The sequence below is a fragment of the Dromaius novaehollandiae genome, chromosome 3, assembly GCF_036370855.1.
Source record: "Dromaius novaehollandiae isolate bDroNov1 chromosome 3, bDroNov1.hap1, whole genome shotgun sequence".
NCBI lineage: Eukaryota > Metazoa > Chordata > Aves > Casuariiformes > Dromaiidae > Dromaius > Dromaius novaehollandiae.
In genome coordinates this window covers 40,880,766-40,893,724 of record NC_088100.1, presented here as the reverse complement: position 1 = coordinate 40,893,724, position 12,959 = coordinate 40,880,766, and the positions used below count along the sequence as shown (strand labels likewise).

At 35.5% G+C, this 12,959-nt stretch overlaps 1 protein-coding gene across 3 annotated transcripts in view; it reads left to right on the top strand.

Annotated features, from left to right (window-relative positions):
• RNGTT (RNA guanylyltransferase and 5'-phosphatase) overlaps positions 1-12,959 on the top strand; it is a 193,850-nt gene that overhangs the window by 68,638 nt on the left and 112,253 nt on the right. For all 3 annotated transcript variants that reach the window (XM_064508770.1, XM_064508769.1, XM_064508768.1), the window contains one exon: positions 10,187-10,351. In XM_064508770.1, coding sequence (XP_064364840.1) covers positions 10,187-10,351 — 165 coding nt within the window. The remainder of the gene's footprint in view (positions 1-10,186; positions 10,352-12,959) is intronic.

Here is a 12,959-nt window from a genome sequence, read left to right as displayed (position 1 = left end):
AAATTTTTAAATTCTAGCCAAGATTTCATGAGAGCAGATTGCAATGGTAAGAATAGACTGAATGCTTGAAAGGAAGATGATAATTTTAATGTTTGGGAAGGAGATAGCATTTTGCTTGAGTTTTCTTAATTTTTTTGCTTAAAACGTAATATTTAATGCCAAAATTTCTTTGGTTGTCAATATGGATAAAGATGTAGTTGCTATTAAATAAAATTTGTCACTGTAAACAGATATTCTGGTTATAAATCCTGCCCACAGCTATTGCATTCATTGAATTCCTGCATGAAAAATTTTTGTTTAAATCCCTGTAAAATACTACCGTGTCAGACTTTTCCATTATAAACCTCATTTTAAAATGATTTAAAGCTCACAGTACATGCTGTCTCTCATTCATTAGTCTATTAACCTTATCTAAAAATGTAGTGTGAAAATTTTGAGGGCACAATTCAAAAAAGCAAATTTAATTGCAGAATCTTTTCTCTTTACAAATGTATCTGACTACCAATGACCCTCCGCTCTTGCTTTTTATTCTGAGGTTATTTCTCGAATGGTGTCACTTAAAAATACAGATTTAAAATGTTTTTAAATCTGGGTGCTACAGTACTAACAGTACCCTGGAAAATGAAGGTTCTGTGTATATGTTTATTCTTGCATCCTTTCTATTAATTACTTTGTGCGGAGACATACTAGACAAGTGCCCAGATGTTAACAGTGAGGTTACGTTGCATTATGGTCTGAAAATGTTAATGTTTCTGTTTCTTCTATCATGGCTAAGAGCTGCCAGGTAAATGAAATACAAAGCATTTACTTAACTAATTATGTAGGCTAAATTGTACCTCACCCTTGCTTTCTGGTGTAACGCTGGATAAAGTATGGTATGGTTGCTTGTAGCTGCGGTGCTCTGACACCTTGATTCCAGAGCCTCTCAGCTATTTCATGCTTGAATTCATGGGGTTACAGAGCTGCCAGCTCCACTGCTTTCTTCTCCTCCTCTGATTTTATAGTGCAATTTGCTGGATGATGATTAGAGAGCAGGGCCAGCTTGGCCAGGTAAACCTACATGTTGTAGTATGCTCTAGTGTTCTCTAGGCTGTATGAATAGGATAGTGTTGCAGAATAGAGAGGGCAACAAGTCGTGGGCTAGGAGAGCTTGTAAGACAGAGTCCACACAGAACAAGGGAATGATGGTGCAGAAGCTTTCAGGGCTGCAAAGACAGGACAGAAATGTATTTTAGCTAGTTGTCTTTTTGAAAGTTTTACCTGACTTACCCCTCTTCTCTGCTGATCATCTTTTATTTATTTTTGAAAAATGGACTTGTATGTCTGGTCAGCAAAATGTGCAAATCTTCTCACCTATTCCCTGAACTTTCTTGCCTGTTGTTCCTCATGCTTCAGAAAAGAGCATAGGCAACTGAAAACTTGTGGTGTTATGCACTTTTGCATCCCTCTTTAAAACTTGCTGTGAGGCCTACAAAAAGTAGATGGTTGCTGAGTGTCATAACTAGTGAATGCTGAACAGGATAGCTTTGGTGTTTTCTTGTTTCTCTTACTGTATTTTTTATCAAATAAGCTGCTTGTTGTGGGGAAGCAGTCTTTTTACAGTGTGATGAGTCTGAAGTATGACAGTGTTACTTACTGATTTGATTGTTTGAAAAATGCAGCTGATTTCTTCCTTTCCCCTGCACCTCGGAGTTGGAGCCTCCTTTTCCCGACCTCAGGGCGTTACAAATTGGAGTGAAGGTAGTTTGTTTCTCACATTTGACAAAATAGAGGATGCTTAATGGGATGTTATTTAAAAGCAAAGGGACTTCATTTGAATTTTGTCATGTCTTGTTATTTCCCAAAGGTAAGTGTTTCCATAGCTTAATATGAAGTGTGGCTCATGAGAGCCTTTTGAATAGCAGACTACCGCCAGTGTAATTGTCAGGAGGAGAGAGACAGTTTTGCTCCTGGGGGAGGTACAAGCAGACAAGTACTTCTCCAGGAACAGCTGTAGAAGTTGTCATAATGTTAAATCCACTTTATTTTCAGGTGCTTGGGTTGTATAAGTTTTACTGTTATTTATTGTGACGTGCTGGTTTTTCAGCAAACCATAATGAGACCTGAATGTTTAAGTTGCGTTATACATGGAAAGTAATATTGAAATATTTCAGACCTGCTATAATTCAGAGAAGAAAGTCCACATGCTTTTTGTTCTTGGAGTGTTTCTTTAAAGAGCTTTTCTCACTATTTCTACTAAATTCTGTGTTTTCTATTTCTGATGCTTCTAGCCTTAAAAATCACTTTTTTTTAATTTGATTTTTTTTAACCTTTTTATTGTTGTGTTAGGGACTGCGATATGTGATTAAATGAAAGTGTCTCCCTCTCCTTGCAGTTTGTAATAATCAATACCGTAGGAGCTGCCAAGTGGAACTGGACCCAACTTCTGTCTCAGTCAAATACTTGAATCCTCTCAAAAATCTGGCAGTCGTCACAACTGAACATGAAAAACTTTACAGTGGGGCAGGTCATTGCCAGGCCTTAGGAGAGTGGACATGGAGGCTAACACAGGGCTTTTTGTCCAGTATATTTGAAAAAAAGGAAAAAGTATAATGTAACTTTTAAGAGCTTATACATCAAGGTAGGCAAAATGGAGGATGGCTGATGAGATATTATAGGAAACTAAAGGGAGACTGTTCAAATTTTGTCATATCTTATTTCCCTAGCTTAGTTTTAATTCCTCCTATTCTACACTTAACCCATCCCCTGGTATTTCATATTGCTAGCTTTCTCTGTGTCTTGTCTTCCCACCTCTTTCCTCTTTTTTTATGAGGAGTTACATCAAAAAAGAACTAAAGAAAAAAAAAATCAGAGTTAATCAGAAGGATTTACCAAATCTAAAGTAACCACATAATTTAGGATAGAGTTTGTGAAGTTGAAAGCAGGACCTCTCTAAGGTCTTCCATTTTATCTTCAGTGTGTTCTGATAACTTGAATGACTTTTATGGTCTAGTGCAGGGCTTGCGGTAGGAAAGAATAGGAAGGCCGTATTTTCATGCTGTTTAGATTATTTCTCTCATTTAGAAGAAATATGAAGTAAAATGCCACTTTTCTTTTGAAATAAATGCAATAGCAATTATTCCGTATTATTTATTTGTAAACTAGTAATGCACACAATGAGCTAGATACCAGAGAGACAAAAAGATTATGTACTTAGGCTTTTTAAATTCTTCAAGAATAAAAAAAGTTTAAAAATCTATTATAAGCAGCTACTTATTTTTTAAGATCTGTCATGGTTTATGAAAGGTATGTGGTTCCTTCTAAGACAGCAATTGCAAACCAGTGCTAATCGTTGCTTGATTCCCCCCACCCCAGCACTTTACACTTACTGTAACAGCCTTATTTTAAATACTATAAAGTGATTGCTATCTTAAAGAACCCGTGCCTAGGTAGTGACATCAAACACCTGAGCTGTATAAATAGACTTCATGACCCAGACTCTTCAGAAAAAAAGTATCAGATGACATGCTGAATATGAAGCAAGGATAAACCACAATCTTTTCAAGTGTGGAAGATCCTGAACAGTGTCTCTAAGATGCTGGGATTTTCCCATGGTCCTTTAACTCACTGGAATGATAATTCTTCATCATAAGGACAACACTGTAAAAGCCAACAATAACTATTCTCATGAAGAGTTACTGTGAAAGGAAGGAAAAGAGTATGAGGGGGCAGAAGGAGAAAATGTTGGGAAAGGAGGAGGTTGACAAGAGGAAAACTGAACCATCTAATAGCTGTAGCTGGATGCCTCCATATTATGTGCAACAATAGCACTTGCAAAAACAGCAAGGAAAAAACTAGAAGCAGTAAAGTTCTGTGTTCAATATTTTACTTTGTAGATAGCCTAAATTCAGTGCCAAATAAATTCTTTAAATATATATTCACAGAGGAAGACCACATGCAATCTTTTTGTGTGTAAATATCCAATGATGATGATGGAATATCTACTGTACACTTACAGATTATTAGAATTATGACTTTTTGTCCTGTAGTTAAAAATGGGAAGTTGACCTATTCCTCAGATTACTTGAGGGAGGCAACCAGTCTGGACAGAGCATCATTGCTGTTGTTTTTAATCATTTACATTCCAGTAAAATCCACAGATTGAATTTTGTTTTTGAAGACTCGAAAGGATTTATAAGGATTATGAGGTTTCCAAATGAACCCACTGTATATGCAGTTGAACAATGAATTGGACTGTGTTTTCTGTGTGCCCAAACTAACAGCTACTAAGCCAGAATGATCGCGTCTTTTGGTGCCTAATTAGAGCTTGTTTTCAGAAGAGATGGTTCGGGCATTCATCCACTGTAGCTGCCAGTTTCCATAAATCTGCCTCTTTATTGCACACTGTTAATAGTAAGAATCATATTTCCATCACTTAGATGATCACAAATGCTCTGCTTTGTATACATTACATTAACACTTACGAAATGTGCTGCTTGTCCTCTTGTAGTTGTAGGCTTTGTTTTTTATCTCGCATTCGTATTTTGTTTTAAGCAATCCAAGAAGAAAGAAAGTGGGGAAGGGAGCAATGTTTGTAGTACAATCTACATTTTCTGTTTTTATCTTATCTGCTTAGTCACAGTGCTGACTGTCATGCTATTTCCTTAAAGTTATGTTTGCTAATAAGCAATGCATTCAGCTACAGTTGTTTGTTCTGTTAGGCCTTGGCCTTTATGCTTGGGATATAAGCTTCTTTCTTTTGTTTATTCATACATATTTGAATTTATTTTCAGTGAGCTTTTTTTTAAAAAAAAGGAAATGCAAATAATTCAATACTTGTCTTAAGTATTCTTTTTAATAGGTCTGACTCCCCAAACCATTTTTGATCTGTGGTAAATCAATGCAACATTCCATTGTATAAACTGACAAGATATAAATAGTAATTACGTTTTTGCAGCACACTGGTTGAATTGTTACAATTGAAACAGTATTTCACATGCTGTATCTCACTGTTGCCAAGATAAATTCTAGAAAACATATTGAAACTACTAAATTCCTTGCCATTAACATATCTGTTTTGAATATTTGAGTAATTGAAGTTCGAAAACGCACATTTTAGATTGTATTTTCAGATTATAATGGTCATCTTGCCTTTTGTTTTTTAGAAATAGAAAATTTTAAGGGTCATAATTCTACAACATTTTTCGTTTCTCTAGTATTTTACTCTTCATCCTGCTTTAAAAAGAAAACTTCACAAATGGAAAAAAAAACCCTATTAAGTGATTGAATGTAATCGTAATCTTATTTGGAGAATGCAACAGCACCTTTAGATTTTTTTTATTTTAAAAACTACGTGCAGCAAAAAAAATTGGCAGCAGTTATAAAGCCACAGGCAAAAGAAATACGTGCTAGGTCATTAATATAAAATGTAAAATATTAGGCGAGAAAGAACTAATAATGGGCTTTAGTTGGAAATGCAGATGTCAGCTGTGGGTGCCTTGATTGTCAATAATAATGCTAAACATAGGGTAGAATATCAGCCTGTGCTTATTCTTTATTCTTCTCTCAAAATCATTAAAGCTAAGACAGTTGTGACATAAGTTCTGTTATGGCCTGATAAGTGAAGATGTGTGTGGAACGTATATGCGTGTATGTACTGAATTATTCATGGTTAAGGTGCTTTGGGGAATCAAATGGAATGTGCTTTGCTGGCAGTTAGACTTCAAACCATATCTCATAGAAGAAAGAATAAATATGCTTACCTTATCCTAGACTAAGCTAGTTATCAGCTGTGTACATAAACCCAGACAGTTTTTTATTAAAATTGAATTTGGCAGTAGCCAGGTAAGTATCAATTTCTTTTGGAAAGTGTTTTTATGGGATTTAGCATATACTTGCATACCCCACTTTGTTATCTGTGCCACATCAATCTGAGTAAAAGATTTCCAATAGTATAGTTAAGACTTGCCAAATTTCCTGAGCTATGGCCACAAGGCTTGCCTTGGAGGCAGGGGGAAGGGAGACTTAGAATTGGAGGATGACAGTGACTCCTCAGAGGTACTTTTCCGCTTTCCAAGAGAGAGAGGCCGGAGCTGGGCATGCAGCAGAATTCCCATTATGTCGTGAAACCCATCTCCACAGTTCCTGCTGCTTTACTTTTATTCAATGACCTGAGATTTGAATCACTCACCAGCCCTCACAGCCAAATGGAGCTGTGAAGCTACAATTTGGCCACCTCTGATGTACCTGAAGAGAACAGGCTTGCACTTGACCAAACTCTCTCTCTCTGAAGAATCCTGTTGGGACTGAGATTTTTTTTTTCCCTTTTAGCGCATTTCCTCAAATAAACTGCCTTTTTTATTTTTATTTTATTTTATTTTATTTTTGGAGAATAGATACTAAATGAGCTGTAGACTGTCTTTTAGTACATTTAAGCATATTTCTTTTGTGGTACACTAGGTTCTTGTGTGACTTACTGCGTATGAGTTCAGTTGGTGAGCTCATCTGAACTATAGTAAGTTCAAATTTTGAGGAGTTCAATTCTGTATAGATTTGAAAGCTGTTGGGCTTGAAATCTGCTTCATTAGAGATTTCATTTTACATTTGGAGGATTTGTGGAGGATTGCATTTAAAATCAAAACTAGTTTTTCAATGTCACATCTGCTGCAAGCCTGCTTTATGCTGTGACCTCTTAGTGCAGTGCACAAAGTTTCAACAGGTGAAGAAAACTCAGCTGATCTAGCAACAGATGGTGATTCAACAGATGACTCTTCTCTCTTGAGGCTTGTCTAAATGATATTTTGCTTTAGAATAAGTTTTAATTACTGTAAGTGAGGAGGAAATTTTACTTTCTAGCATAGTTAGGAAACACGCTACCTGTTAATTGTGTTTTACCCTATGCGAACTAACTTACTGTGGGACAAAGATGTGTAGAAAAGGAGTTATCACCTAACACCCTGAAACATCTTCAGTAATTGTGCCCTTAGGCAGTGTTGACCCTCATCCTTCTCAAAAGAGAAAAAGCTTGCATATTGAAATAAAGTCTCAAATATCAGAATGTTTAATAATATATCTATATTGACTAAATACTCGTGTTCAAAGCCTCAAGTCAGATTACAAATGTATTGTAGTCTGTTTTTGGATAACTTATAAATGGATGCTTTATATACTAAATAATCTCTTCCTGTTTTTGTTAATGTCTGCAAATTACTTATTGCAGCCTACATTACCCTCCTACTTTTTTGCTAAAAGCTAGGATTTTACTGCTTGAAGGTTTTAAATCGTCTGAGATAAATATATCCTGTATTAGCAACACTTCTTGTAATTATGGCCAATTTCTAGAAAAGATCCTTCTAAAAGCTACACAGGAAAAGCCCTCTCCCCTAATACTGTTTTTATTCAATATGTCCTTGATTTAAATTCAGAGTTATGCTAATTTTCTTACTGCTACCATCCTGTGCTTTTGGGAGAATGAAATACTCTTCAACTTTTTAGTTTACTTGACTGATGAAGAATTTGCTTGGCAGCATTATCTGTATTTTCCCATCCCATATAATCTTATGTCAGCCTAGCTCTGACCTTTATATGATGGAACCTCGTGGTAATGTACCCTTCTGCTTAACAAGCTTTGAAATAAAAATATATGATTGGCAGAGCTGCAGGAAATAATTAGTGCTGAGTAGATGTGAAAAACGAAAGGGTTATTTAAGGGAAAAGAAAGTGATTAGACTACCTTGTGGAGTGTATAAGGTTGTCTGAGCTTTTATTTTAACTATTAAAGGATTGAAATAAATTTGTCACTATACTAAAACACATTGGAATGAATCACTGTAAAGAAGCTCTGTAAGTATCTTTACTGTTTATTGTAGGTTTCAAGTATTTGAAACGTTAGTTAGTTCATCTGTTCTTTCAGAACTACACATAAAATGTGGCCAAGTGGGAAAGCTAGTTTAGGAAAGAGAGCATATGCACTAGATTTTGCTCAAACTTACTTAAGGAACAGTTTATGGTATTCTTCAAAAAAATAATAAAGTATGAACATCTCCCAGGAGAGAATTACACAGTCTTCCAGTGGTTATTACAGAGGTCAAGATGGTGGAATTTTCTGTATTTTAATTAGAAATACAAAACAAGACAAGATCAATCACTTTATAGATGAGTTCTCAAGTATGCTGTACATGGAGGCAGAAAGAATAAATGAATCTCTGGAGTTGTATTTGCAGCATTTAAAATTCTCTGGATCACGCAGCCATGTTCTGTGAAGGGTGAATAAAGAATGCGCTGCTGTCCTGTGTCTAGGATTTTTCCATATGCTAATTTTCCATTCATTAAAATACTTTTTTAAATTAATAACAGCTCCAACGTATGCAAGGAAGGCAAAGTTGAAGCTTTGCAGCCTGGCTTGACCATCCTGCTGCTGAAGTGTCAGATGCAAGATGTTAACAACCAGATACTTTTTTTCTTCTTTACATGCAGGGATTGATGATCAGAGCTGAGGATAGGAGGCATTTCACCCGTTTTAGTCCTGGCTTTGTACAGGATGTGCCTCCCTTGCAGGTGATGGCGGCTCTGCTGCCTCTCCTGGTATAGATCCAAGCTGACTTGTGTGAGGAAGTGGTTGCATGTTATTCCAAGCAGAGTGGTATAGAAACAATGAACAATTCTTCAAGCTGTTACAATGAAAAATTGAGGACCTTTGATAGAGGTCCAGTAGGGATTTACTGCTAAGAAAGGAATCCAACAGAAACCTAATGCCCCTCTGGGAGTATGAAATGTGGGAGATTGTGGAGAAAGCCAGTGTTATCAGTGAGGGGATGATAAATGTTGAAAGAACTTGGTTAAACTCATGTTAATCTAAAATAAGCTCTTGGTTTTTTCTCTATTCAGAATTTCTTCAGGTATCATTTTGCTGTTTAATTACTTTGTGCTCTTTTCGATTAACCAGTTCTGATTCACTTTGATCTGTGCTGAGGATCGGGGCTTTTTTCTTTTCAGATGCTGTCCATTTCTCCTCTAGTTGTGTTTAATATAGGAAATATGTGGTCACCGGTTCTCCTGCCATTTATGTACAGCTGCCATTTATGATGAGAACCATGGTTGGAGGTGTAAACGCTGCAGTGCCGGGATCCTGTGTTCATTGCTTCTAACTTTTGAAAAATTCTGTAATTAAAGCTGAAGCTTTGTGGGCTTCCTTTCTGTGGGCCATGAAAGGGAGGGTTTTTCCAAGTTATTTCTGTGTGTGAATGAGGTGGCAAAATGAGGGATGATCTCATTGAAAGAAGTTCTGCTGCTATATTGTGCTTGAAACAACACTAATGTATGCGTTTGGTGCCTCTTTGCTATAAAAGTGGCACAGCTTATTGACTCTGACTTTAGAATTTTTATTTTGCCTGTTGCTCAGTTTCACTTAATGATATCTACGGTGTGTTCTCATCACTATCTAATGCTCAGAATGCAATAAACTCCATTATGGGTAATTATTAATGTGATAAATGTGTGTTTTGAACATTCGTATTGATCTGGTGCAATACACCAAATGTATAAAGAACAATGAACAGTCAGTGATTTATTTCAGATTTTGAAAGGTCAGTATACTACTGAGAATTAGAGAACTTTTACTACCTTTTGGTGGCTGCATCTTAACATACTTTGCGAGTTTTTGCTGCCACTGTTTATTGGAAAATTTTCCAACTACAGCTATATCTTTCTCTTTTTTGTAACAGAAAATCTAAAATTTATGTAACTAATGCTTCTTTCAAAGCATTAATATATTGCATTGAAAGCAGCGGGTTTGCTTAGCTCTGTAAATTTCATTGTTATGCTGGCATTAACAGTATTATGAACAAAATGAGCTAAATTACTTCACAGGTAAACTGTGCAGAAAAGTATGTGGTTGCTATATCCAAAGCTGTAGTTAAGAAATATTTAACTTTAAACTATTTAGCTGAATTTTAAAAGGTATTTAGCTCTTATATGCTTGAATACAAATTATAGACTTTTATTTTTCTATGAACTTTGATTTGATTAAACCTCTTATAACCTGAGACAAATGCTTGAAAACGAAATATTTAGCGAAAACCTGTATATTAGTGATTTGATAGCATTTGTATGTCTGTATAATTATAAACACTTTGTAAGGAAAACATCAGATTGTTCAAATAATTTGGTAAGTATTAGTTTAAGTACTATTTTTTTTTTAATTTGGCAGGGACAGCCAGTTGGAGATTGTGATTTTAATGTTCGACTCGCATGTATAGAAAAAGAGATTATATTTCCACGGCATGAAAAGATGAAGACTGGTCTTATTGACAAAGCACAGGAGCCATTCAGTGTTCGAAACAAACCATTTTTTGACATCTACACTGCAAGAAAGGTAAACTTCATTTTAGTTGTTGTTTATGTTGTGGTGCTGAAGGCAGTAATGCAGTGCTGAGTAAAAGTTTTCCCATAGCTTTTTTAGCTTTAAGCAAATTTCTCTGCAAAGCAAATGTTCAGCAATCCTTGGCTGGGATTTTATAGTTGGGGATACTCTGAAAGGAGTTTTAGGCTACCTATTCCTCCTAAATTACTCTTTTCCCTTATTTAAAAACTGCTGTGCCAAAACCCCCTTTCATAATGTTGAGTGATGCTATAGAAAGTTAATAGCTAACGTCTGAAATGTCTCTGAGCTCATGGAAATGTCTGAGAGCTATTTTGTTCACACTCTCCTCCTTCATAGATGAGAATTTAATTCTCTTTTGCTTCCAGTCCTGATTTGGCTATATTGTAAGAAGCATGAGTTATCTTTGAACTCCCACTTCATATTCAGCAGTGATTACTAAGAACCCATGGTAGTTAAAGTCTCCACATTTTACTTATTAATATACTGCCCTAGGTCATCTTAAGTAAAGTGTATGTCTTATAAATGTATTAGTTCCTATCTTTCATTGTGTGCTCTTTACTTCAGTATAGAAATATCCCAACATTGTGCAAAATATTTTTGTTTTCTTCTGTGAATTAAATGGCCCATGGGTAATACTTCCTTCTAGAGTAACCAGTTTTCTCTTAGCGCTGCTGGTAGTGGTCCCATGTCTCATCAGCAATGAAATTCAAATTGTTTCCTTCCATTTGCTTTTGTCATTTCTTTGAGCGTGTAGCAGGTAATGAGTCTTGCCCTGAGAGGAGTACTAATGGAATTTTTGGCTAACTAAGTGGGGGCTGAAAACTAAATAGCTTGATAAAGCATAAGTTAGGCTCAGAAAAAGCCTGGCAGAGAGTAGGAGTCTTGGGAAAGTCTAAGCCATGAAAAATTTTATCAGGTGGCTATATACATAAAGCACCATTTTGATCACTTGTTTTTATTTGTATTGTTGCATTTTTGGATTGTCAAGTTGGTATATTGTCTAATTAAGGTAGTATAAGAACATCATGAATTGAAAGTGAATTTTCATAGGGAAACAGGCTGTTTGTCCAGAACCACATCACTTTAAGCTTGGGATTAAAAGAAACTAGAACAAAAGGAACCAATAGCTTATATATTCATGTAAGAAAGCAATTTTTTAGTTGCTTGAAGTGTGCTGAGGTTCCAGACTATTTAACGTGATTTAAAATCATAGGGAAAACAAACGCTCAGAAGCTTTCCTAGAAAAATCTGTAGGTGAAATCTATAAGCAATATTCCTGGTGAAACAAGAACAGGGTGAAACACAATACCTTAAATTCAACAAGATGAAGATGTTGAAACTGCTTTTTTTCCTGAAGTTTGGTACTGAAGGTGATCTCTTGTGCTTCTCTTGAAGATGTAGTTGGGGAATAGAGAGAGAACAGCAGATTCTCACTAGGGATTCTGCCAGTGGGAGGACAGTACTTGAGAGACTGAGGCATCTTTAGCTGGCTGAGAAATTCTTACAGCATAACTGCAGCCGAAGTTAGCCTGGCTAGGTGCATATATTCCACTTTTGGGGAATCCCAAACCAGTTAATGATGGAAAAAATGAGAAACTGCATTAATACAGTGAAAGGGTCCTATTTTCCACCATTCTTTTTCCTCCTCTTACTGTAAGAGTAAATGATACTTAACAACAAGAAATAGCTCTAATTCAAAACAGCAGTCACGGAAGAGCAGCAGCTTCTGGCTATAGTCTTTCCTTTGTTGGACTATAAAGACTCCGGTAACTCATACTGAATTTTGAGTTCTTCTGACATGGGAGGTTTAAAACTGGTTTTCTATAAGGAATCATAAACATATGAAACATATTTTCATCTTTCTCCTATAGCATGGCCTATCACTTCACTCGTTTTTTTTTTTTTTTTTTTTTTTTGTAAAATGTATTTCTACCAACATGAGACATGTACTTAAACATTATTTAGAAAAGTTGATATCTGCTATCTGTTGATAGCAGAACAAGGACAAATACCAGTTTCTAAAACAATGAATGATTCTTACACTAGAAGGATGGTTAAAAACCATTAATTTTGCAAAACTTTTTGATAGAGCTGAAAACAGTCAAAGCAACCCCAATAATCTTATTTTACTTGCAAAAACAATCAATTGCATACTTGCATAAGTAGACACCAACATGAAATTGGTATTAAATAAGCATTTTGTTTTAAACTTTTTCTTTTATCTAACAATACATGGGCATATACATATCAAAATTTGTAGGGCAAAAGAATAGTCTTATCAAAAAGAAAAGAAATTAACATACCAAATAGTTCAGCTTAAAGAAGATAGGTGTCTCGAAGAATAGGATTTAAGTGTTAATTCTGATAACAGGTTTTTATTAACAAGCTGCTAATTAATTCTATAATGAATTTTGTGTGCTGTGAGGAATTATTACAGTGACTGTTTCTGTCAGAAGTAGAACAATGTATTAGTATGCATTGCCAACGACATTTTTTTTAACAATGTGACTGATAATCATTGTTCTTTTTTAGTGTGATGGAATAGTAAGGAAATTTCAATCTCTGTGCCAGAAAACATAAAAACAATGTGTGCAAAGTT